Here is a 25,247-nt window from a genome sequence, read left to right on the forward strand (position 1 = left end):
GAATAGTTTTTCGCGAGGCGAGATTCGCGATACCTTCTTCTTGCACAATGAGCTGCGCTCGTTCCAGAACAGACTCGCGAAACCAAGCCCGTAACCAAACAACCAATCCGTATCGATGAAAGCGAACCGTCCGGGAACCTGTATACATACGTACAGTTGGACCTGGGGTGCATCTACAGTGCACCGAATGCACCGAGTGCAACGAGTACACTTTTCAAGCGGAACGCGGGTTTCGGAGGCGATCGACGTTGATGCAATACTTGCGGCCTAACTAATAGCTTTGGAACTTTACGGCATTTTATAACGTTTTATAGGAGCGAAATCACTCGTAATTGTTGGGCGATTGCTCTATCTCGTAAATTGGTCCCTGGCGAATCATGCTTTGGGGGCGCTGTTGATGGCTTCACTTGAGATTCGAAATCATTTCTTTAAAATACGATCGCAAAAATTGTATTTTCAACCATTTCAGTGCTGGATGAGTTGTTGTTGGTTGCACTTGCGAAAACTGATTTTTTGCCGCTAATTAGAAGAATTAGCACATTTGAAGCCAGGCGTAAACCCTGATCAGCGAAACAGGCGGCGTGCTTGCAACAACGGCCATTAAATGCACATTATTTGGATAGTATCTGGTTGCGTTTGTAACCAAAGGTTTGTCCTTTGGGAATAATAAATCGCGTTAGGCGTACGCAAGCTGGGAGATCGTGTTTTCTTGGGCCACGGTGGCAAGGCCGTGGTACGTAGGAAGGAACCAGATCAATAGATCCCTAGATCCGGGCGTTCGCCGTCTCCCATTGCGGATTCTGGGCCGTCGGTGTCCACTGGAGCACAAGCTGGACGAAATTTCACGGCGGCTCGTGGGTCTTGGGTAGGGGTTAGGGAAAGTGAAAAGTGCACCGTTAGTTAGGCAATTGCAGGCGACTTGCTTTGGCCGACTACGTCGCGCGCAGCACGGTGACGCAAGAATTTGGAATTCCGATATGTCGTGTAGCTCACTGCCATGTTGTTGTCGACGGTACCACGACACCGGCCGCATGCCTGCGAAGCCTCACCTATATGCTGGAGAGACAGTACCACGAGATCATCGTCATCGACCTCTGAAAGGGCACCAAACACTGCTAATAGCTGCACGGAGCTGACACGGAGAGTCAAGAGCAGCTTAACCTTCTTCCCGAGGCGATTTGGCTCGGGTGAAATTTGTTGCAATGCTGAACTTGTTGACCTTTGAACAAACTGGAAAGGTAGGAGCAACACCTTGGTCTTGGCCAAAGTGTGGCACACTTGACAACCTAGAGGTCTGCTTCGTTTTCATGTCTGCAGGTTGGTCTTGCTTTTGTACACCTTGCCTGTAGAGACACTATGCTTCTTAATGGGTAAATTAGGATCTTTTGTGTATGTAGAGTTCAACAGAGAAGTATAGAAGCATACGTGAATAAGTGTATGAATAGAGTGCGAATCTTTATGAAAAATAAAAATTGTTATGATGGTGGTATTCATTCTAATTGACAAATTAAGATTTTATATGGATAGGAAGTTGTACACAGGATGCTAAAAGCATTCCTAATGAAGTTTCTGAACCACTGAGAATATGTGCTAAATGATGAAATGCTGGCAAGGATCCTAGAAGGTAGATAGTCCTGATAGTCTTTTTCCGGATTGCGCTACTTCCATCCATGTTTCTCCCTGCAATTCCCTTGAATTTCAATCGACAATCTGAAATTTTATGTGTATAGTATCGTGCACAAAGAAGGTTTGTTGCTGTAGTCGCTAATATCGGCTAATAATCGTCACAATGACCATCAGAATAGCACAGTGTCTCGCTAAGTAGTCGGCTTGAAAGATTCCAGTCATTCTTGCATTCTTTTCATTCTAATTCGAATTAACGCGACTGACGACGTATTGACAAAATAATTGCCCGACCAGAACGAAAGGATAGCTGAAAGACACCTGTGACGAAAAGCGGTAAGCAACTCTGTGTGCTAATAGTACGTTCCAAGATAAGTTGCTATAAAAATACCGTTCCTGTTTCCTCTAGCCAAGACTGCATCCGGTAATTGACAAACACGTCCAGATCATTCTCTAATTTCTAATTTCTCTAAGGTAGCCAACGTTTTCCAACAACCTTGACTCGCGTTACACGTTCGTAGAGAACGTTCTTTGTATCGGTCAAATGGCGTAGTGGGGATGGATGAAAATTAGGACGAACAGTCAAGTGTTACCGTAACTCCTAGGGAATCCGGAGAATTTCGTACTAAATTTTGCAAACTTTCATACGTCGCTTGCGAAACGACTGCGCGACGAAAGGCTAGTTAGGCTAGCCATCCGGGCATATTGTTTCACGTGGTTACAGGCTGTGTCGCATTCTATCGAGACGTCCTCCCGAGGCTGCACACCTTGGACGTTCCGCAACCGCTTCGAAGAACATCACCTTTTGAACAGGTGCAATTGCTTTCACGAGTGCCACGGGCAGTTTCGTATTTTCCCGTTCCGCGAGATTAGAAAAGTTCGAAAGGTGATCTCGTGGGGACGGTGATTCACCTTGAAGCTTGAGAGACTCGACGCTGTCGGCTCTTTAACGGACAATTAGCAAGTTGGGATAACCCACTTAGTACTCTTCGTCTAGCAATTGTAGAAATTGCAAAAACGATTCTCCAGCAGGATTGCTTCGAAGCTTGATAAATTCAATGGCTTCGATGGACGCTGTTTATGGAATTAATTATCAAGTTCGGGTAACCCACTCCGTGGGTTCAACAAGCGTCAGAAATGACCCGGAGTGATTTTAAGAAGCAATTTCCATATGAAAATAGCACGATCGTCGCTGGAATGATTATTTTTCTACGATTTGTGGGGAAATCGACGATGGAGAACGGTCGAGGCGCAGATTACCGTGTAGCTCGAAGCCTACTGGGTCGATATGGGGCGAGCGAGTTTGCCTAATCGAACACAGTCGAATTATGAACGGCTTTGCCTTTTACTCGGGCGACGGGCGGGTTTTGGCGGCTCTTTGTTCGGTACGCGCCGGTTTTATTTCGCGGGCGTATGATATTACACGTCTTCGAGTAGGCTGCGCAACGGAAAATTCAGTTCGCGCCCGATTGAAGCCGATCGAAACGATTGCGTTGCGCCAGATCACTAGGCAGAATTCTGCAGTCGGCTGTGCAAAATGTTCCCCCGATGATCCTTGCGTCATTGCCGCGATCGCGTATAATCTATACTCCATTAATTCGTCTGTCTTGCGCCGCGCCGGTACGTATCCGTGTGCGTATCTTCGTGACACGATTTCGGGTTGCAACACGTTGCACCTCTAATGCAGCTGGAGAGCCACGTGATCAGGCTCGCAGCCGCCGCCGCCGCCGCCGCCGTGCCGCGCTGGTTGCCAAACGGTGTTTCATTTAATTACGAGCGGGAAAAGCTATCGTCGAACCTACGGTGTCCCTCTCTCTCTCTCTCTCCTCCTCTCTTCTGATTAACATTTCAACCCTTCTATTGCCAACCGAAAGGTATACTTGAGCGAGGAATGCTGAATCAAATTTGTTACACTTAAAAGAGGAGTCTATAAATGATTAAAAATTGTAATATTTAATGCATTGATTACGGAACTTGAAGAACGTCACCAAGTTCCGAGGAATTTCCGGAATGTCCGGATATCATAAAGCGAAAGAGAAAGTTCAAATTAGTTGGACGATGATATTGAATAAAAAAAAAGATCGACTCACCCTCAATAGATCGAATGCATCATTTCTGCATAATTGTCCACAGGTGCAGTTCTTCCTGGTGTTCGTGCACAGCACCCAAGCTCTGGTGTTCGACTGCGGCTACCCTAAGCTCGTGGCAGCGCTTCTTCTCCTGCACGCGACGATCTTCTTCGTCCTGTTCTCCGATTTCTACCGGCGGGTGTACATGAAGTCCAGATCGAAGTCGCTGAAGGACGAATAGATGGACACACGAGTCTTGACGCGCACCTTAACCAGAACTCCGAGATACGAATCCTGAAAACGAGCGTCGATCACGAGTCAGCCGAAGACCGACGGGATCCATCAGATTCCCACGCAGAAAACACACGATGTTCTACGAACCGTGCACCAATTCGAAGCCGATATGTACACACGCGAAACTAGTCACCGTACACAACTGTCTCGGAAGCTGATCCGCCGGAGCAGGTCGGCCCGAAGACCGTGATCGATTCCATTAGGGATGCAGCTACTAACAGGATCGCTCCTATTAAGGAGACGAGCCTAATCGTTAGCGTTATACCCCACAGGGCTGCTCAGCTAGAGGTCCCCACGTGGATCGAAATACGCGCACGTTGCTCGATAAGTTCTCATGTAATTTTTAACCCTTCCAACAGAGCCTTTTCCGCGAATTTATATGGCAAGGGGCGTGAAAAGATTGACGGTAATTATGGCATTTGCTAGAACTCTCATAGATACAGATGATGTTAAGAACATGGATTTTTAATTCGTTGAACTTGCTGCGTATTTCAATGCACGCTCAAAATCGCGACCTCTAATCTCAGGTCTCGCGAACAGCTCGGACCGTGGCTTGCGATGCACTAGTTCTCCCGACCATTAATTAATCTGTTAATTGATTAATGTAAAGGTTGAAACACCGCGATTATAGCACCCAGGGAAAAGTGCTTTGTTAAGCCAGATCGGTCCTTAGTGTCCTTGATTTCGCAGTTCTTTTGTAATTCCGTTTTCTTTTTTAATTTGTATAGGTGTTACGCGTCGGTCTGATCTGTAATTAAGCTAACTGTAAATACACGAGTAGAGTTAATGCGCCGGGGAACGATTGTTATTGTTCCGCGGGTTTATTTAAATCTTTGCGCGGATTTTGGGATTCGATGCTTTGGACGATTTTTGAAAACCTGCTGAGAGAAAGTATCCAAACAGTATGATTCAGCCTATAAACAATTTTTGCAGGATCTTCAATCAATTAACACTTGGTGTATCAGGGGTCATTTCAGTTTTTGTGGAATTAGAGGACCATCGATGGGTTAGAGTTTAGAGTAATTGAATGAAATAATTGAAAGAAAGTTAAAAATTCATCGGCCTACAAAATAAGTTTTGTCTGTAACAGATGATCAATCAGCGATCATTTAGCGTTTAGATAACCATACCGAAGGGATACTTTCCAACCGCCACTCGGTAGCAATATCCAAGGAACGTAACGTCCAGCTTTGTAACATCATCGAAAAACGTACAAAATCGATCCCGCGACCGTTCAAGCTCAATCTTTACCATTATTTATACGTCGTTTGATTTGCATGTAAGTTCAAACGTTCAGAGCAGGCGAGGGCACAGATTGCTCCCTGGGGCGCTGCCCTGGCTCCGTCAAAGCCGAGAGCGTCGAAGCCAGACCCACTCGGCAAAGTACACTATTGGGAGCAGGAAAGTTGACAATCTAGTGGGGGACAAAAACACAAAGTTCGCTTAATTTGTCCCTAGAACCCACTTTAACGTAATACTTAACACTTTAGCTACAGTTATGTAATAGTCCCTTAAGAAATCAAGAACAAATAGTTGAGGATACCAAATACATTTTTTAACAATCTAGCTATTTCATCCACAGACCAACTCGAGTCATATATTTTGATAACTTCCTTCAAGATTATCAATTAAAAGAGAATGATCAGACGTTCCTAGTGATTAAACTGTGGATTTTATACATTTATGATAAAAATTAGTAAGTGCAATTTAATGCAGGAGATAAATTGGCTTAAATATATTAGTCCCAGCTTATCAAAATTATTAAAGGAAGACAGACTTTTTTGGTTCCTGTTCATTGTAATCAATGCAATCAATTTTTATTTTGCATAAAAATCCGCTATCTATTACTGACTATGAATAGCCAAAGTGTTAAACCATTTCCCCAGTAAGGAAAAGAAAATTTCATTCCCACAAAGGCAGTCCCACAGAACCAGAACCAATCACAGTCACCTCCTCAGCTGCAGACGGTAGTCGACGCCCCTTTCTCGACGTCACTGCCCCCAGGGGCAACCCAGGGAGACCCAGAGACTCTCTGACTCAAACCTGCTATAGAATAAGTCTCAAGGCGATAATTCGCAAGCGGATACCTCGTTCACACCCCAGGCGAGCTCATGGACCGAGACAGGTGTTTCATGCATACAGTATCAATCTCCAGCGCGATAGTAATCTCTTGCGCACATGAGACACGCACACTTTCACACAGTCGAACACTCGTGCCGCGCTCGCGTGAAATTCCTCTCACCGACGAGGGGAAATCGCTCTTGGAACGGCACCCTATGCGAGGTATGCGCCTAGTATTACGTTCTTATTATCATTATGGAGCAGTATGCTACTATGAATCAAAGTGGGGGTCCTTGAAAATTACAGGTCACACACAGACTGTAAATTCAAAGTTTGCCAAATACGAGGCCCCATTCTGAAAAAATCAGCTTTTATCATACCACGTGCGTGCTACACAAGCTCTTGTTCCAAGAGCGATCTCCGTACCAGTAGAAAGAACTCCTCTCACTGAACGGGATAGAGCGAATCCGAAGATCCTTACGAAATCCTCGCAGGATCGCGACGATCACCGACGAGTACGGTGGCGCAGTGCGACAAAATTAGGGCAACGTGTCTTCGGAGTGGTAGACGACGAACCCTCGCGACGTGTTTCGCAACGAATGAGACGAGGGAGCTGACGCATCCTCCCTCGAACATCCCTGAAGCCATGCACGCACTCGGGGGGGTTGAACGACACTCATTCGGTGTTCAGAAAAAAAAAACGGCGAGAAAACGATGCAACACAAGAGGTAATCCGTCCAGGGATTACAGGTAACGCTCCCTCTCGAATCGTTATCGAGGTATGGGCGATCTCTACCTTATCGATCAGCTCGAAACTACCCCTGACACAGGGGTGGGAGAGGAAGTCCCGATAGTTTCTCCTCGTACGGATTCATCGTCGTGCCTCATCCTAAGATTGTAATTTATTCGCGTACCAGCCGGTCGCAACTGTTTTTGTACATATGTAATTCTCTGTCCATTTTGTAATGAGAAATAAATAGTATTAGCTACTCTAACAGTTGGTTTTTGTCTACCTTTTCGACTAGAGGAAATGAAAATGCGGAACAAATAATATTAGATATTTTAACAGTTACCCTTGCGTATACTTTCCGTTTAACTAGAGGAAACGAAAATAAGAAATAAATAGACCTATTAAGCATATTAAGAAAGAAAATAAATTTTTATTTCACCCCAGATTGTTGCACTTGATGTAGAAATGTCTTTATTTTGCATAAAAATTCGTCATCTAAAAATAAATAATGTTAGGTACTCTAACAACGACCCTTGTTGTCTACGAATTCAACTAGTGTAAATGAGAATGAGAAATAAATAATTTTAGGTACTCCAATAGCTACCCTACCCTTGTTGCATATTTTTTTCTTTCAGCTACAGGACATTTTGGTAGATGTGCGGGAGTGTTGAGGGATCCTAGTGTTACATTTCTGCTCGTTAAAATTTCTATGTACATCCTCTATTAGGTACAGGAAATCTTCATTGTGGTTTGTTCTAGAGGAGAAGACTCCTTGAGAATTCTGTAAGGATATATCGTTGATGTGCATCTGTTTTTCAGCTAGAAGATACAACCAACTATCAAAAGACTCTTGTGCTGGATATCAACTTGTGAGAATCGCTATATCGACTCTTACGAATTCCGTAATAATACATACTCGATTCGATGTGCATCCTTTTTTTTTTTAGGTAAAGGACATTTTTGGTACATGTACGAAATTATTAAAGAGTTCTTGGACTAGATTTCTGTTTGTTAATGCTATCGTGATGACTCTTGAAAGGATCCTGAGAATTCCATGGAAATACATTACAGACCCAATGTGTGTTTCGTGTAATGCAGTATCTTATCATTTATTTCTGTACAGAAAAATCCATGTCTATGTATAGATCCTAAGTATAACGATCAACAATTGATCAGCTTCCAGGCTAAGCTGTGGCTATTTCTGCTTGTGCAGCTTCCTTCCTCTTCTTTCTTAAACGAAGCCTACGTTCCCTTTCGACCTCCATCATCCTTATTAAATAGCTGAAACAGACAGGGATTGAAATAACAATCGACTTGTAAACATTAAGACAAAAATGATACACTTACTCCTCTCTTACACAGGCATCATATTCATGTTTTTCGTGTGCACATTTTTTAAACATCGGGAAATGCTTCCTCTGGCACACATAACATTCTATTAATTTGTGGGCACAATAGTCTCTTAAATCCTCTGGAACATTGGCGCTTCTCATTTCCTGCAATGTCGCACCTGGTACTGTAAAGAGTGATCACAATAGTTGTCGGTTAGTATTAATAAATCGAGAAACAAATAAACGGTGTATACGAACATTAACATTTCGAATATTGGGCATACGATGTATACAAGAGGATTTTAATTCAAATAATATATTCGTAACTGTTAGAGGTTAGAATCGAATTGGAACACTCACCTCTTTCTTTTCGGCCATTCGGAAATCCTAACATTGGATCAAATGATGGAACTTCTTCAACATGTGGAAAATCTTCCCAACCTAACATGTATGGTCGTATAAGACTTTGGCCCATTTTTGTCACTTAATATTAAAGAGTTACGTAGAAACAATAATTTCTACCTGAAAGCGCAAGAGTGAGCTCGCATTGCGCGCTGCTGACATCTAGTGACATAACCTTATGTAACTAATTTCAAAATACAAGGCGTCTGTGTGCATGTTTAGCGAAAAACCTAGGATTTTTATTAGTTCTTCAACTTTAGTATTCTAATACGAGTTCTCGGATACTCGTTAAATTTGAATCGAAATACTTGAATGTTCGTTCTATTTAGATCCTTGGAATATTAGAATATATTCGAGTATTCGAATACTTAATGTAGATTCCAATACTCTCCGAATTTTTATCGGAGTATCGAAATATATTCTCAGATTTAAGTTCGGATACTCATCTACGAATCGTGAAATTATGATATTCTAATTAATTAATTGTAAGGTAGTGATGGTCATTTTTAAGTAGGAAAAAATCGTACATGTGCGACATTATCGAAAAACGATTTATTTGAATCGACACTGAAATAAACATACGTATATGTTAAAACTTTAAAAATATTTCGAAGAGTTGTTCGAGGATTGCGGATGTTTATGCGAGCGCATATTTTTACAGGCGAATGTGTAAAACTAAGAAATATACAGTAACTCCGTAATCCGAGAGTCTTATTTCAGTAGAAATAATTAGAAAATCATATAGTTCACCTACGCTATGAATACATAAATATCCACAGTCCAGAGATTGGTAATGTAAGCATATATTTATGAAATCGCTTCACGGCAATTCGGTATTTCAATTGTTTTATTTTGAATCATTAGAATCATCTTCCAGTAAAAATGGAATTGTGTAGTGTATTCTTATTAGCTTAACAAACTGCGTTCCTGTCCATTACAATTATCAATCAATACTTACAGCATGAAAATGTACCTTGTTTTAACCTATCTGAGAATAATCTATCAAAGACTTAATCGTCTTCTTCTTCCATTGCTTCAGGTACTGTGTTTCCTGAAACAGTAATTACTACAATGTATTTCGTTTAACACATTTTAAATGCAAATTGCAGCTTTTTATATACGAGTATAAGTACTCTGCTATTCGAGAATGAATTTGAGTATTAAAATTCGAGTTTCTTCTCGTGATTACTCAAATAAAAAGTTTCAACAACAAATGAGCAAAGACTATTTTCTACTGTGAGAAACGTTGTAAACGTTAAAATCATAAAACTATTGCAATAAAGCAGTAAGAGCTCCAATTTAAATAAAATTAAGTGCATTGCATGACGAACCATTCTGTAATCTCTCTTCACTAGGCATGTGTCCGGCTTGTAGCAGTTTGCTGAGGCGTTGCACTTCTTCCAGAGAAGAGGCGTTGGTAATAGCTTCCCTAATTTTGTTGCGTTCCTCTGGAGTGGTCAGAGGCTTATCCGTAAATGTGCCAGAGGCCTGTGTTTTCGCTTTCTTCGCGATCTCGCGAACCATTTCCTTGCCTCGCTTGCTTCGGAAGTAGTCAACAGCTGCTTCACGTTCCTTCATCTTAATCTTCCTAAAATCTAGTAGCTTCAACTGTGGAAATCTGTATACCATGTACTGTCTGTACTGAGGTTTCGCAGAGACTGGATTTTGGAGTAGACACAGGTTGGATAGATTTTTGAGCTGGGTCAAAGGCTCCAGGTCGCCGAGCTCTTGAATCATATTCCCGGTTAGCATAAGCGTTTCCAAGTTTGGTATACAGTGCTCCAACCCCTCGCCGATTCTGACAATACGATTATTATTAAAGAAAAGCGTTTTGATCCTTTTCAACAGTGGAAATCCATCTAGTTTTCTGATATCGTTGTCTGAAAAATCTATCGTATCAAACTGATCCTGAAAAGCATTGTCAACCACGAAAGATAAATAAAGATATAACTCTTAACCAAAAAAACGCAAACAAAAATTTCAATGGTATCGAAAGAAAGGATTTATTCGATCGGATACATACCAGAGTTGCACCCAAGTTTTCGATCGTTGGTATTTTATAGCCTGCAACGAAAAGAAACATACAAAATGAAAGGTTCATGCGTAAAGGTAGAAGGTTTATAGGTTAGGTTTCTTCGCTGTACTTTTGTCTCGTACCTCTGAGATCCAATTCACGATCCTTTACAGGATTTATATACTGCATAGATTGTTGTATCAAATCTGGCGTTAACTTAACCATTGTTTAACAATTTCTTTATAATACTGTCACTTCTGTTTAGTATATAAGCTAACGTTATGCGCAGAAATATCACAATGAATACATTGTGAAATTGGCAGTTAGTGATATTATCAAATTCAGTATCGCCAGTGTAATAAAAATATTTACCAATTATTTTTGAAAAGTATTTCTTAGTAATTAACTTTAAAACAAACGTGTATTATTTATGTTTCCCATACAAATACTTCATTAATAATCTCTGCTGAAAAGAATTATAAAATTTTCAAGCATTCTAGAAACTATTAAATCGAACTAGCATTTCGCGGCAATAATTTAAAATTCAAATAGAGAACGAGGCACACTTGCCGCTGTTTCATTCAGTATTTGAAATTGAAAGTTCATCGTAATTAATAATTAATACACTGCAACAATGGTTGGATCAGCATGGGATAATGTAATACAAATGAATTGACGTTTACTTTCAGGGTCGACTCATCTATATTAATTTTTTCCAAGAATAACATTAATTTATAATGCTCTACATCCTGGAAGAAAGCGGTTGTGTAGTTAAGACTGTTTCCCAGTATAATTAAAAACAGTTGCACACGATGACAGTGGCAAACGTTTCGCACAAAAATTACCTGACCTTCCGTCTGCACGTAACAATTAAGAAAAGAATAATTAAAATACTAATATAAATGTAAACCAATAAAAATAAAATTTCCCATCAATGAATCATTTTGCGATTGTAACATAGTTGTTGACAAACTACGCTAACTTGCCCAGGAAAATTGTATAGCATTACCCACTATGGATCGACAGAAGCAAGCGACAGTTATTTGAGAAAACTAGCTCTTCCCGTCGCGAAAAACGAGAGACTTCAACGAACGTGCAATAACGTTAACGTTTCTCTCTCGGCGGCAATCGTTCGCTTTTTTCCATCTGCAAAGAACAAATATAAATCCTCTGGTTATGGGAAATAATAAGACCGCAGCGTATCGATAATCGGTGAAAACACTGGGGTTCCCCGTTGTTTTCTTCAAACGACAATGGCGTTACTCAACACACCGTGCCTACAATTTCATTCGATTTTGAGAGGGGTCACTCTAATTGCTACAGATTCGATTGCCGCAACGTAGAAAGCGGCAGAACAATATTGTTCGGCTGTTATGCGAAAAAAAAGAAAAAAAATGGTCACGTTCTCTCGATGGATCATTCCGCTGATCGATAGGTGTAAACGTTTTACGCCGGTTACGCAACCGTGTTGTAAACTGACCGATACAACACCCTGTAGGGATCCGGCTTCTTCCATTTTGATAGTAAGCACCGTCTAGTAAACTTGTAACCATCATGGTCCACTGGAACCACTCGTTCCCTCGGGGAAGCTGCAAAGTCTCTATATAAATTAACAATCTTAAAGATCTTCAACTTATTTTTGAATTATTTTAAAAAAAGGTTCCATAAATCGCGCAGTTCTAAGAACGAAGTTGCGAATCCCCAAGCAAATGACGAAGATCGGTGACTCTTCATTAGATTAGTCCGATTTGTGTTATTCGCATGTAGAACTCCGCATTATGTCATTGCGTTTCCATTTGCATTTTACCAGCTTGGAGAATCTTTGTCTCGCGCCGGAGACTCATCATCGGCGTCCGATGAAAACGCGAACATATGCATGGCTTACGTTAAACGCGCATATTATCATAGCAATCGAAGCGGAACCAGTTCTGTAGCCGCGGCGGCTGCACAACAGGTATAGCTTTTCTCTCTGTCGGTGACCCGCTCGAATTTTACGATTCTAACCTTGGCTAATAGGCAGTCTGTCTCGAGAACGTTCGCGTGAACCAAAACCGGCCTGTCGAAACACAGTGACCGGTCTGTCCGGCTGTGTCTCGCGAGTAAATGGTACTTTTTTAAACGCGGAAGCGTTTAGACATCGCCATGTCCTGTTGCAGAATCGAAGGAACTACGGTTTCACTAACGATCGGAAAGAAGAAAGCAAAAGAAATGCCAGCCCGTTTTCGTGGAACATAATCGCTGGGTGGACACTGCAGTGCAATCGGTTGGTGTCGCGTGCGATAGCTTGCCAGCCGGTTGCTTTAACAAGAAACCGCTGCGAAGTCGTTGTACGCTGTTACCGATAGTTTACGAGCGCAACCGCGATTTAGCAATTTTGGCCAGAAAAAGATTAAATTGGGCTGTGGGTTCGACGAGTTTCTGTGTTGTCTTTTCATCTTGTTGTTGGTAGGATGATTGATGGCTCTTTCATTGATACATCGAGCACCGTTTTTACATCGGGAAATGCACCCCTTCGACTAGATTCATTTGTTTACAGGTGTTAGTATTCGGCGATTATTCGTTCGTCTTTCGAATATCATTCAGGACAACCTCTACCCACGGCTGAAAATAATCATCACGAAATTTATTTGAGGACCTCTATGTTTCATGAACGAGACGCTTAAGAGGAGCCGTGACATCAGTGCAGCAATGTTTATGGTTACCGTGAAAAGAAGCACTGAAAATTTACGTCATTGTCTAGCCGAGCGTTTGACGAAAGAAGCAACCTGTACAGAAAGAAGAATAGGATCGAGGGACTTGAAGGACTTTGCGAATCGGTGACGTAGTCTTCCTTAGCTGCGTGCAAAAATTTGTACTTTAGTACTGTATTATTATAAATCCTTAAAAACCGTAATTCGTACAGCTAAATAATTGTTACTTTGCTCGGAAACTGTTCATTGTCATATTATTCAGTGCGTTCTCAAGGGTAGTTATTAATTGTTAATCCAAGATTGTAAGAAATGTATAAATTGTAAAATAACCTTAGAAAACGTCCGTACTCAATTTAAAAATAATTAATCTGTACGAAATTCTTCATATTCAAATTATCTTGGCTGCGTCGCAATCATAGTAATTCAGCCAAAGAATATCTGCTTGAATCAAGTAGAAACAGCCAGCAATAGTCAGACCGCGTACCTAATAGGAAACATAATTCAAAGACGATGCTCACAATTTCATTTTCCCCAACATAGCCATCATCTACCATCCCGTGCCATCAACAAAGGCACACTGCACACAAAATGACGGACCACACTAGACCCCGAAACTCGTCCATTGCAGTAAACCTTTCGTCCGAAATATTTCCACAACAATATATGCAAATAGAAAGGAGTGGATTCGCCGAAAATAGTGTCAAGGAGTCTTGATTTCGTTGTAAATACATATTCAGAGGCTTTTAGTTCATAGGTGTCAACTTGTGACGCGTCCGTCGCGCCGTTCAACAAACAGGAAACACGTACACGCAATTAATTTTTGGTGGCAAGTGCCACCAAAAATGTTAAATTGCTCGAAGCGATCGAATTTGCGGCGACTCTCGCATGCATAATCGGAAAAATCGCTGGCGACATTCGATTTTCGAGAATTGTTCGCATAATGCTATCGAAAAGGTGAAAAACTTAGGAACGCTTCGGGAAAATGATGTAGATGAAAGCACTGAATTATTGAACAACTTCCGATTAACTCGCGTCGATGTCTGTCATCGATCTCGCGTTGCGTTAAATGACATCGCGAAATCGTCGGAAAACGTTTCCCCGACGATTCTCAATTGTTCCGAGAACAAACGATCTACCGATGTTTACTCGAAACGTTTACATTCTTCCCTGACAGAGGCGGATTTGTTTACAATGATTCAGTCGATGGCGCTAATGATTAGACGGCGGATTTCTATGCGAAGTAAATAATCTCCGCATCTGTTGGAATAACAATCGTACAGTGGTGCTTGGAGCTTGAACGTAGATTTTTATGCAAATTTTCTGCATCATTTGCGACAGACTGGATTCGTGTAGAAATTGTTATGAAACTGTTCGAGTCTGAACCATGCTCTTTGCAAAAATTAAAAACGAGTGGCGTATTTTAATTAGATATTATTTATGATAAAATAACCAAAAAATGTCATTTTAACACCAAGTATTATTAAAATTTCCAAATGTAGTTCCACGTATAACTTTTGAAATCGTCAAAGGTTCTAGATCTCCTTATTGCTTTAAAAAGTTTAAAATATGCTTAAGATGTCTTCGATTTATCCTCTGCTGTCTGGTGGAAAATGTTGGGGAACAAAAATCTGTGTCACGTCCAATAAAACGAAAAAACTAGCCAGTGAGATAACCAAGCAGACCGCGAAGTCATTTGTATTTGATAGAGTCATAAATTACTTGCTTGTTTCTCGGCGAAGAAATAATTTGTCTAGAACGAGTTAATGTAGTTTTATGTTCTAGCATATCAATGTTTGTGGTAGAATTTACGATTCATTACCAGCAAACCATTTAAATTAATTTGATTCAGTTGCGCTTTGGGGAAAAACGTTTGCTTTATCCCTGAATTGTCGTGTTAATTTTCTTGACTTCTAAATCGGGGGAAATTATGTGTCTCTTCGCATTGACATCTCATTAATTTCTTTCTCGTTCAGTTGTACATAATTATTAGCTCAAAATTTTCCACAAAATCAAAATAATGATCGACTATATACTTACTATTAGTGGTACCAGAAAATTAAAATTTAACAGAGTGTTAACCATCTTGGATGCAACAAATCTTAACAGATTCCGATTTTGGTAAATATTTATAAGGGAGAGTAATGAAATTTAGACCAGCATGTTGCTCGAATCTCCGACGAGAGCCCGACTACCTAAGCCGCTCCGCCCAATACAACCGTTCGCTTTATTTTGAAAATAACGTACAAGAACATCTCTGATCACTTTCTAACTTTTTTATCGTATTCCTGAGGAAATTTCCTATCGATTTAACCAAAAATAAAAATGCTAAAAAATTTCATTTTACACAAGATTCCCCCCCTTAACTGTAAACATTGACCTTGGGTCTGGTTTTGTTATTCCAGAAGGAAAAAATGTGTGCATTGTTCTTCACTAATCAATTCGGTGACCAGTTCACATAGTCAGTTATTGAAAAATGAACTTTCGAACAATGTAAATGGATAGTTTCAATGTAAACCAGAAGAACTCATTTGGAAATCGACATGCAACTGCGTCACAGAAGCGATTATGTCTTAAGCACACATGATCATCGTGCTTGATGTACGACGAAGATTATCATTGGGTTATAGCATTCTGACTTTAAGTCAGCAAATTACTCCAGGAATCGATGGTAAGACCGTATTAACAAGTCATTAATTATCTTGTTTGACATTAATTCATTCTTCCCTATCATTATATTAATTCCACTAATGGTTGCTTTCTGTTACACCATAATATCTGCATTATGCCTGTACCATTTCTACCAGCGAGGAGAATATAATAACTTTGAAAACAAACACCGGAAAATGGTTACATTTGCCCTTAATTTTCACTTGAAAAAATGATTGCTGTCATATTATTAGTTCAAGGTCATTCATCAGATTTGGAAATCAATTTTGATGTGTTCGAATAAATCTGAATTTTTTCGGATTTATGAAACGGGGAAGGGCTGGAAAAGCTCACTATACGTCTCAGAGTATTTTTTAATATTGTTTTAGTGAGCAGAAGAAAGAGTATAAGACATAAAAATAATGCAAAAAATTATTTTCAAGAAAGGAATAATTTTTCTAAATTGAATACAATGCATATTTATTATATTTTATATATTTTTAAAAAAATAATTGCTGTTATCAATGGACTGTGGATTTGTATACAAAATAAAAGTGGTATGTGTTAATTGCAAGATACGAGAGCACCGTACGTATTTATTTGTCTGCTTAGTCATTTTAGTCAGTTAAAAATAATACATTAATGTTTTTAAATTCTTTAAATGTTTTCACGGTTTTGCATGTAATCTACATACTTTTTAAAATCTGCAATCTAGTTATCAGTTGTTGATACAATTTACCGTTGTTTACGTGCTCCACCCGGTATAAGTTTTCCCTCACCTCGAGATTCGTCATCACAGAAACTCATAACAGGAAAACATCAACAGGTAAGTAGCTAGTCAATTACATCACAACCACAGTTGATCAGTGTAAGAACATATTATAGTTGTCGTAGAGTAACGAGGATGAAATTTGTGAAATGATTAAACGCGCCTAGTATGTGTTTACTGTCTCTACTTTATTATCGCGACTGTATTCATGGATTTGCCGAGTGCTCAATTCCTTCATGTTAAAATTATCATCGCACAGTGGCCCTAAATCAGAATTTGGCACTTCGGAATCAATGGTAGAAAATTTTAAACTTCTTTAAATATTAGCAGAGACGTCTAACACGACAGCAGGGCATAAAATAATAAAACCAAAATACTCCTGCGGATTTCATCGAATTTTATCATGAAAAGTTTCTCTCCCCTCAGAAAATCCCATCGTTTTTCAAAACTAATGACGTTCCTTAAGCACGAAACACACTGAGGACACTGTCGCATAAGGATTCAAATGGATTTGGATTCTTGGGACAGGTAATTCACCGCAAATCGCAAACGGTGGCGCGAAAGAATCGAGACAATTTCCGGAAAGAACGCGATAGGAAATTGTCCCCGTAAAAATGGCCGCGATACGGGTCACGCCGAGTAGCTTATGGTCGTCCAGCTATTCTCGCGTTTTATCTCGAGCCGCCTTGGATTGTTGCAATCGCGATAATTGCCAGGGTAATGCGAAATTATTTTCTGAATAACCATTGGCTTCGCTAGAGTTAGACGTGGAATCGTGGATTGAAATGCTTGCGACATTGTGGAGGTAACCGCGTCCAGAAGCCGACATTTGAAAAATTTAGACTGGGTTCATAGCAATTAAAAAAGGCGATAATATATAAAATTTTCTAAGAGCCCAATAGGTCGTATAAAAATTTCTGAGAGTCCAGTACATTATAGGAAAATTACTGAGATTCATAGGATAAATTATTGGAAGTTTAATACTTCGTAAGAAAAATTACTATGAGTCAAATAGGTTGCAGAAAGATTTCTGAGAGTTCAATAGACCACATTAAAATTTCTGAGGGTCCAGTGCATTGTAGAAAAATTGTTGAGAGTCCAGTGCATTGTAGAAAAATTACAGAGACTCCTGTGCATCGTAGAAAAATTGCTAAAATATTATGCATCCGATTACGTTGGCTACGCAGCAGCAGGCTCATCCGATCGCATAATTCCCTCGATCAAGGTCGCGTGACACACGGAGTACAGTTCGACTTTCACCTGTATTCCGCGGTCCTTTTAATGTATTCAATGATGCAATAGTTCGCGCAAATAGGATGCACAGTTCGACGAATGCGATTGTTCTATTGTACATTAACCGTCTCGGTTGAGCAGTCGCTTATCATACTTTTCAAACACGTAAGCTGTTATCATCCCGATCCGATACAAGCCTTCAAGCGAAAGGACGTGGTTCGTGTCGGCGTTTTGTTAACAAACGACATTTTGTTAATAAAGGGTGCATTAGTGATTGTAATTCGACGATCTCGACCTGGCTCTGTTTTACAATTTCGATTCCTAAATCCAGGGTTGCGCAATAATCGTCGTCAGTGGTGACGGTTATTTTCATACTTGAACACCGGAACAGAAAGAGACGCCATACCTTTCGGCGAATCGATGGCCAGACGGTTTACCTGGATTCGTTAATTACGCCCGGAATCGTTATTCCACCGCTTCCTGATCCGCAGGGTACAAAGTTCGACGGAACTAACTGCCGGAATGCAAACATGATTTCTCAATCCTTCGGACGCCTCCGGGAACTAACTCTCGATCTTTCGTCTTGTAATTTCTGAACGATCGGTCCCGTTAGCATCGCGTTCCTAGGGAACCGGATGACGTTTTCCCATTGTTTTGGTGCAAACTCGAGCTACAAGACCATGTATGTGTTGGAAGCATAACCATACCGCAATGTTAAATTTCTGTGCAAAACAATGTAGCAACAGCTCGATCCGCAGTCATAAGCGAGTGTAACACGATCGAGGTCTTCCAAAGGACAACACCAGACTTTCATATCACACGTGGCCGAACACGACAATGACCGTGACAATTAATTTTCGTTGCCGATGCCACAGGAAGACACGAGTCCCGATCTCGGGGGCAGTGGCCGTGAGAACCGATCGCCAACAAAGCAGCAAGGGCAGGTAACCGAAATGTCCCTTTGATCCGCGCAGGGTGACCAAGTAGAAAAAGGAGAAGCACATGCGACGATCGAAGGCCAAAATGTCAACTGTGTCGTAATCCGCGTCCTTCATTTTCTAGATAGTAAATGATCGAGACGATGGAAGACCGTAACCGATCGAATCGGACGATGACCTTGAACGGGGCGGGGGGGGGGGGGTACACAATGAATTGTCAAATTCATGATGGAATGGTTCCGTTCAAAGTTCAAGAGAGAAACGACCTCGCGGAGAAACACTGCCGCGGGCGTTCGGCGCTCACGTAATCGAATGTTTAACAGTACATTCTGTCGCGTAACGGGTTCGCCGACGGTCGATCATGTTGATTCTCAGCGAGTAGCGGGACCACCGAATCGATGGCACTCGGTCGGCAAATCTATTGTCAAAGCTGTTCCAGTTTTTATGCCGATCCTTGAAATCGATTCACACAGCTCCAAAAATCTGGTCCTGGAACTACTTCCCTCTTACCGATTCATGCTTTTTTCGAATGCTCATTTATCAACAATCCGATGTGTCGTCGTATATAACCGGCGCAACAATTTTCACTGTAATCTATTAAGCGAACCAAATTTCAGTAAGGTCTACGAGTATGAATATGTTACAAGACCTGTGTGACCTTCATGGGAATCGGCTGGCACTCAACGTGTCAAACGGATTTATAGTGTGCGGAATTATATAATATAATCCAAACGGAAATCGATTCTGTATTTTACATAAAAAAATGTACATATTAACTTTGTGCCTGCCGCGTGCCACCGACGGTCAAACGAACTATTTCTTTCTGTTCAAGGTCTCGATCGATTCAGTATGTAAAAATTCGATTTCGTATTAAAATACAAGGAATTGCGCACGAACTTCTGCGCTGACATTGTTCAGGGAGATTGTTCTTAATGAAAGCTGCTTAAACGCCCACTCGGGAAAATAATACCACTAGTTTACAACTTACACCTGGAAGCCTCAACAAAACTATTTTATTTTTCAACAAAGGCCCGGCAGAAGAAATAATGAAGGAGGCAACCTTTAGTATTTTTCTCCACCAGAATTTTTCGTAATTTTTCTATCATTATTGTTTGTGACAAATTTTTCCAGGATGCCTTTCTCTATCTGGTGAAAATGCTTCCAGCTTCAGAAAATAAATACAACTCGGTCCATTTTTAAGAAATTTATACTCTTTCGAAGAGCCGTACGTTGAAGAACGCGTCAGTCGAACGTTCCGTTTGCAAAACAATGCTGACGAAAGAAATGCAAGGAGAAATGCGAGGCTCCGGGATGCAAGTCATGGTTGCGAATGACGTCGCAGACTGTAGACTGGCATTGCCGATTCTTTCGTCGGCGCGGTTGTGGTTGACCTTGGCCGTGCGGTTCCACAACGACTCTAATTGGTGTACACCGGCCGATTGCCGCCGATGAAAGTAAAATTGAGCGGCGATTGGCCATTCACTAGAGTGCCATTTGCTTCATGCTGCTCCGGAGATGGGAGGGACGTCACAGATTCGTCTACAGACTCCCCAGTGACCCGCCGTTGACTTCTGACATCGAAACTCGCACCTTGTTAACCTTATTGTTCATTTTGTTCGCACACAATGAACGGTATCTTCAAAAATAGCATACTGTAATGTTCCTCATACATTTCGACACTTAATTATGCAGTTTTTATCACTCTGTAATCACCATTTTGTAGTCCGTGTCCTCGTTCGAGCACTTTTGGTTATCCTTGACTACTTTTGGCTGTCTTTGGCCAGCTTCATCCACTTTCGTTTATTTTTAGATAGCCTTGTTCATTTTTAACTATAATTTTCATTAATTCTGACCATTCTGAACTGTCCTCGACACTTCGGTTGCTCTCTAGAAAACGGTGGCCATTTGAAAAGATTTTTTACTATTTTTAAATTTTCTCTTTCAGACAATGTCAACTGTCTTCAACTACTCCTTTCCCCTTCTAGACAACATCGATAATGTTAAATAATTTCCAACTATGTCTAGCTGCTCTGAATCGCTTCTAGACAATATTACCTACTTTCTTTTATCGTTTATCATTGTTTTCGACCGTCTCCGTTTTAGTCCCGTCATTTTGCGTCATGTGATTATGAGGTTTACCTCAACTCAACAAAAGCTCGGTACAGCACTTTAGAAAAATCACGCAGTTTTCGTCATTAGCGTTCTCCCGTTTTATTTACAAGTTTAAAACTACTATCTTGTTTGATTACGACGAAACGTGAGAATGATAACGAGAATAATGCAAATGAGCCGGGCACAAATTGCTCTTGCAAACATCCTGATACATACACGTGATCGACGGTGCTATAACTCGTACCATCCTGGTCAAAGCTGTGCGTCTCTTCTATGCAAAAACTGTCCATTACATGTGTTAGAACATAAAAATGTGACAAGCCAAATATTGTTACTGGAATTTACGTCGATAGATTCTTAGAAACAGTTCTTGCTCAATTTTGCAAAAAAGGAATCGTAGAACAATGAGACAGGGATCATTTTAAAGTTCTACTTTCGCACGCCATTGTTCAATTGTTTCTAAGAAATTTTTACACGACATAGGTGATGAGGAATTAAAGACACGCTTTGTCTTTACGATACCGAAAATTGAAACGCCTGTAGAAACGTTGAAAAATTTTTTTCGGGGTTCAATCTACCAAGGACTCCTCGAAACTTGATCCACGATTTTTTATGGTCATTTTGTCGGATTTCGAACATAATCATTACCGCAAACATAATTGAAGGATAATTGAAAGATAATTGAAGGTTTCAATTAAAATTTAAATTATAGTAAATTTTCAAAAATCATACAGTGTTGGAATACTTCTCGCAGCCATTTTATATTCGACCAGCAGTCGAATTATTTCAATTTGCAAGCAAGTGTAAAGTATACTAATCGGAGTGCATAGCTCTTTGACTTTGCTTACAGTTTACTCGATCTCGCAATATCGCGAGCCACAACTTTCCACGATCGACTAGCTTATCGAACTTTATTTAATCAGAGCAGAACAGTCTAATATAGTACCCAATTTATTGGCGACAAGCAAGCCTAAATTAGCAAGCTAAAAGCTAAAAATGTTTCCCCTCGGAACAATGCAAATGAGGTTGTCATTTGGTCAGTGTAAAATTGCACGTGCGCATAGAACCACTTTAATTTAAAACAGAAGAAAACAACAAGTCTTACGTGCAGTTTACGAGACAAACAGTCAATATGTCCAATCTGGAAGATTTACCATGTCTAATTACCCCCTGGCGGTTATGCAATAACGCTCTATTTGTTTGTCGCATAATGAACTTATACGTGTACCTACCATTTAATTCGACGTACGTGTACCCTTAATTATTTCAATTGCTGTTACAGCACATCGAAAGCCGATTCATTGCCTGTCTACGTTCGAACAAGCGATTCCTATGGAAATGCCAGATCGGCAAGGTCTTCTCGGCGATGAATCGTTCGATATTCCTCGATCGAAACCGAAACTCGATTTCAATATTTCAGCTACGAAATGTGTGCCGCGGGCACTGCGCGAAAACAGATTCGCGGACGATCGACCACCCAGTCTTGCAAATCGAATCGCAAGCAACGTACGATAGTAAACTATGTGAAGAGCCTAATGGCGATTGGTCTGGTGTCCCGTGGATGCGGGTGGCTCGTACGTTCACCGAATACTAATTTCCGCGTGGCTACCACGCAGCGTGACTCGAAATAGCGCGAATATTTCCGCGTGCGAATCGTAATACTCGCGTGTCACAACCCCCTCGGGCTAGGGGTCCGAGGACGGAGGATCTTTGGGAATTTTTTTCATTAAAACTGTGATAATTTATTAGGACAATGTTTTTGCGTTTTAGAGAGAGTGTTTTCGAGAGTACCTAATCAGTCGAAATCCAGGAAGTCTGTTCTTGTTTTAAGAATAATAAAATTGATGTAATCTATCAACAGAAAGGACGTAATGTATAACTAAACAGAATATAAAAACGTCAGATAGCGATCACGAACACTCATTCTTACCATAATACGTTGCGCAACAGTTGATTATATTAGTACTTTAGTGACAAATAGCATCAATATCATGCGTTTAGACAAGATCAACATTTTTATGGCAATAATAAATACTGTAAGCTGCTTTTCAATGTTAGAAAGTACACGTGGTCCTACCCGCGATGAGAAATTTGATAACTCGTTGGGGTCATTAGACTGGCCAACGGCTCGGCTTAATAACCTTGAAAAATACCTTCGTAATTAACCACTGGACGTGGAAATTGATTGCCGTCAGTCGAAGTGTTAATATATGCTTCATTCGTTTGTTTCGTGTTTATTGCCATGATTCTGACACTAGATCCCTTCTAAATTTCCCAATCGAATAAAAATTGTAAAAATTATGTTTATATTATATTTATTAATTCTATTTATTCGAAGATCTCTCTTCGAACAATGTAAAAGCTCGCATTGATTCACAATCTTGTCGCAGCGAATTGGCATCGTCAACAAAGGCAACGTTTCCAATGTATTCGACGATGTTCCGCGACTTTGCAATTCTAACGAGACCATGAGCATTAAAATTGTCCTGCTGTCGAGCAGCTCGATGCTCCATAATTACACTGGTAGCTTGTCGAGATTATACGACGCTATGGAAATCGTGCGATTTAGACACGCGGTTTCCGACAGGCGGCCATTGTCATTGTCCCGTACATCGTATCACAACTAAATAAATAAATCTTGCGTTGTTTCTCTGGAACGCGCGGCAGCGTAAACGCCGCAAACGTAAACGCAAGAGGGCATCGGCACCGGCTCCGGCCGCAAGAAGGACTTCAAGGACGAACGTTGTCCACCTTGCCGCCGATTTTTATTTGAAAGGCTTCCGCGGTCCAATCAACTTGCACGCGTACGCCCGACTATGTATGATAATCATGCTCCCAATGTAAATATATTGTTCCAGGAATCGCTAAAGAATCGCTTCTTACGCGCGTGTCGCTTTAGCATACAATTCAATTTAGCGCGATCACGCAAACGAAAGTACGCACGAAACGAAGGCTCACCGTGGGTCAATCGAATCGATTTCCTTGATCCCTCCGCCGTTGCCATAAACGACCATGCTCCCCGATTATTGTCGATTATGGCTGGTGTCGCCGACCCCTCGCCCGTTCCGAAATTTTACTTTACAAAAACTCAACACGTTCGCATAGAAAATCGCCATTCTTCTATTGTGTAGACGTGACAATATTTTATTTGTGGATTCATTTCGAATACTTACTGTGCAAAAATACATTCGATTCATGATTAAATAATTGCAACATTCTTCAAATTTATGACTCGACAAATTTTTGTTCAAATTAATTAGCAGAATTCTGTTTCGTTGATACCTGCTAGAAATTCGTTGAAAAAGCATCTTTGTACCAATTGTGGAACAATAGGGAGAATTTAGATTGCTTTCTAGAAGGTACAAAAACCAGAAATTTTCCAGATCTCTCACTCATAAACAATGGAACGTATAATTAGAGCACGTCGTGCTTCTATAGACGTCTGTTGATGATTATGCTCATATAAACAACGATTTGACGTAATAGCTTATTTTGGATTAATACGATAGGCAACGAGATACTCATTAATACGCAACGTTTTAGCAGTGAACGACTTCGAAATGAGCCTTTTGTTATAGATGGTGTAATCACTCGTTGGTAATTCCAGTTCCTTCTTTGCTGTCTCCTCGTTTCTTAAACAACCGATTCCGATCGCTGTTTGATAAACATTATTATAGAAAAATTTTTCCAAAATATAATCTATACGTTTTACACTGTTAAAAATTTATGGCTGCTTCAAAGACTATAAGTCTTCTTAACAAAACAATACTGTTACAACGAAACGTATATTCGACGATGACAACACAGATAGCAGATCTACCACCTGAATACATTTTCCCTCGGTCATCTTCAACAACGTTTTCCAATTATCGTCGTGGTAACACGCCATTTCATTTAATTAACACTGTCACGTCATTCAAGTCCCAACTTGCAGGAATCGAAATTTACAAGTTCGTTTTTTTGAATTTTTCACAGGCAGTAATGAACACACTATTCATTCTACAACACCACCACAATTCTCGCAGAATGTCGTCTCAGAAATTTCAAAATGGCGTTGTACTTGGTACTACCATCTCATTAATTTTAAACCGGCTTCCTATCTAGTACTACCATTTACTTAATTCCAAATGGCTGGCAAAATGTTCTCCTATCTAGTGCTCGTTGTTTTAGCTTCACAAATTGTATTCAAATCCTTTCTAAGATGTCTGAATAGACATCGCAAGTACGTCTGTAAGAACATACACCCTACCATCTGATGAATTTCAAAATTAACCCCCAGCCTCTTCCTAATCTCGAACCCATTCCTCCCACCTAAAATCATCTACTAACCCAACA

At 40.5% G+C, this 25,247-nt stretch overlaps 4 protein-coding genes and 1 long non-coding RNA gene across 5 annotated transcripts in view; 1 reads left to right on the forward strand and 4 right to left on the reverse strand.

The window, feature by feature from the left end:
* Positions 1-3,846, reverse strand: part of Sit (stuck in traffic) — an 87,673-nt gene extending 83,827 nt beyond the window's left edge. The window contains exon 1 of the mRNA XM_076786394.1: positions 3,714-3,846. The gene's annotated coding sequence lies outside the window, so the exon portion shown is untranslated. The remainder of the gene's footprint in view (positions 1-3,713) is intronic.
* Positions 1-4,779, forward strand: part of LOC143353232 (very long chain fatty acid elongase AAEL008004) — a 36,879-nt gene extending 32,100 nt beyond the window's left edge. The window contains exon 5 of the mRNA XM_076786395.1: positions 3,757-4,779. Coding sequence (XP_076642510.1) covers positions 3,757-3,933 — 177 coding nt within the window. The 3' untranslated portion in view covers positions 3,934-4,779. The remainder of the gene's footprint in view (positions 1-3,756) is intronic.
* On the reverse strand, positions 4,677-7,811 carry LOC143353236 (uncharacterized). Its single transcript, XR_013082091.1, has 2 exons — positions 7,694-7,811; positions 4,677-7,596 (listed from the first exon to the last, which is right to left on the reverse strand). It is a non-coding gene; the product is annotated as an uncharacterized LOC143353236 (long non-coding RNA).
* A 45-nt stretch (positions 7,812-7,856) lies between these two features.
* Positions 7,857-8,684, reverse strand: Nd-b18 (NADH dehydrogenase (ubiquinone) B18 subunit). Its single transcript, XM_076786400.1, has 3 exons — positions 8,469-8,684; positions 8,125-8,293; positions 7,857-8,058 (listed from the first exon to the last, which is right to left on the reverse strand). Exons 1-3 carry the CDS (start codon positions 8,581-8,583, stop codon positions 7,962-7,964), a joined length of 381 nt encoding a protein of 126 aa, XP_076642515.1. The 5' UTR covers positions 8,584-8,684; the 3' UTR covers positions 7,857-7,961.
* A 359-nt stretch (positions 8,685-9,043) lies between these two features.
* U2a (small nuclear ribonucleoprotein polypeptide A'-like U2A) lies at positions 9,044-10,856 on the reverse strand. Its single transcript, XM_076786399.1, has 4 exons — positions 10,668-10,856; positions 10,534-10,574; positions 9,842-10,418; positions 9,044-9,561 (listed from the first exon to the last, which is right to left on the reverse strand). The coding sequence occupies exons 1-4, from the start codon at positions 10,747-10,749 to the stop codon at positions 9,521-9,523; spliced, it is 741 nt and encodes a 246-aa protein (XP_076642514.1). The 5' UTR covers positions 10,750-10,856; the 3' UTR covers positions 9,044-9,520.
* Positions 10,857-25,247: the final 14,391 nt, after the last annotated feature.

The sequence above is a fragment of the Halictus rubicundus genome, chromosome 4 (assembly GCF_050948215.1).
Source record: "Halictus rubicundus isolate RS-2024b chromosome 4, iyHalRubi1_principal, whole genome shotgun sequence".
In the NCBI taxonomy this organism is placed as follows: domain Eukaryota; kingdom Metazoa; phylum Arthropoda; class Insecta; order Hymenoptera; family Halictidae; genus Halictus; species Halictus rubicundus.

What these genes read in the sequence shown, in the direction of transcription:
- Nd-b18 (XM_076786400.1), bottom strand. Translation starts at nt 8,583, where the DNA reads ATGGGCCAAAGTCTTATACGACCATACATGTTAGGTTGGGAAGATTTT. An exon ending in GAATGGCCGAAAAGAAAGAG is followed by an intron (nt 8,294 to 8,468) that starts GTGAGTGTTCCA and finishes CACTCTTTACAG; the next exon opens with TACCAGGTGCGACATTGCAG. An exon ending in GATGCCTGTGTAAGAGAGGA is followed by an intron (nt 8,059 to 8,124) that starts GTAAGTGTATCA and finishes TGTCTGTTTCAG; the next exon opens with CTATTTAATAAGGATGATGG.
- U2a (XM_076786399.1), bottom strand. Translation starts at nt 10,749, where the DNA reads ATGGTTAAGTTAACGCCAGATTTGATACAACAATCTATGCAGTATATA. An exon ending in TCGTGAATTGGATCTCAGAG is followed by an intron (nt 10,575 to 10,667) that starts GTACGAGACAAA and finishes TTTTCGTTGCAG; the next exon opens with GCTATAAAATACCAACGATC. An exon ending in AAAACTTGGGTGCAACTCTG is followed by an intron (nt 10,419 to 10,533) that starts GTATGTATCCGA and finishes AATGCTTTTCAG; the next exon opens with GATCAGTTTGATACGATAGA.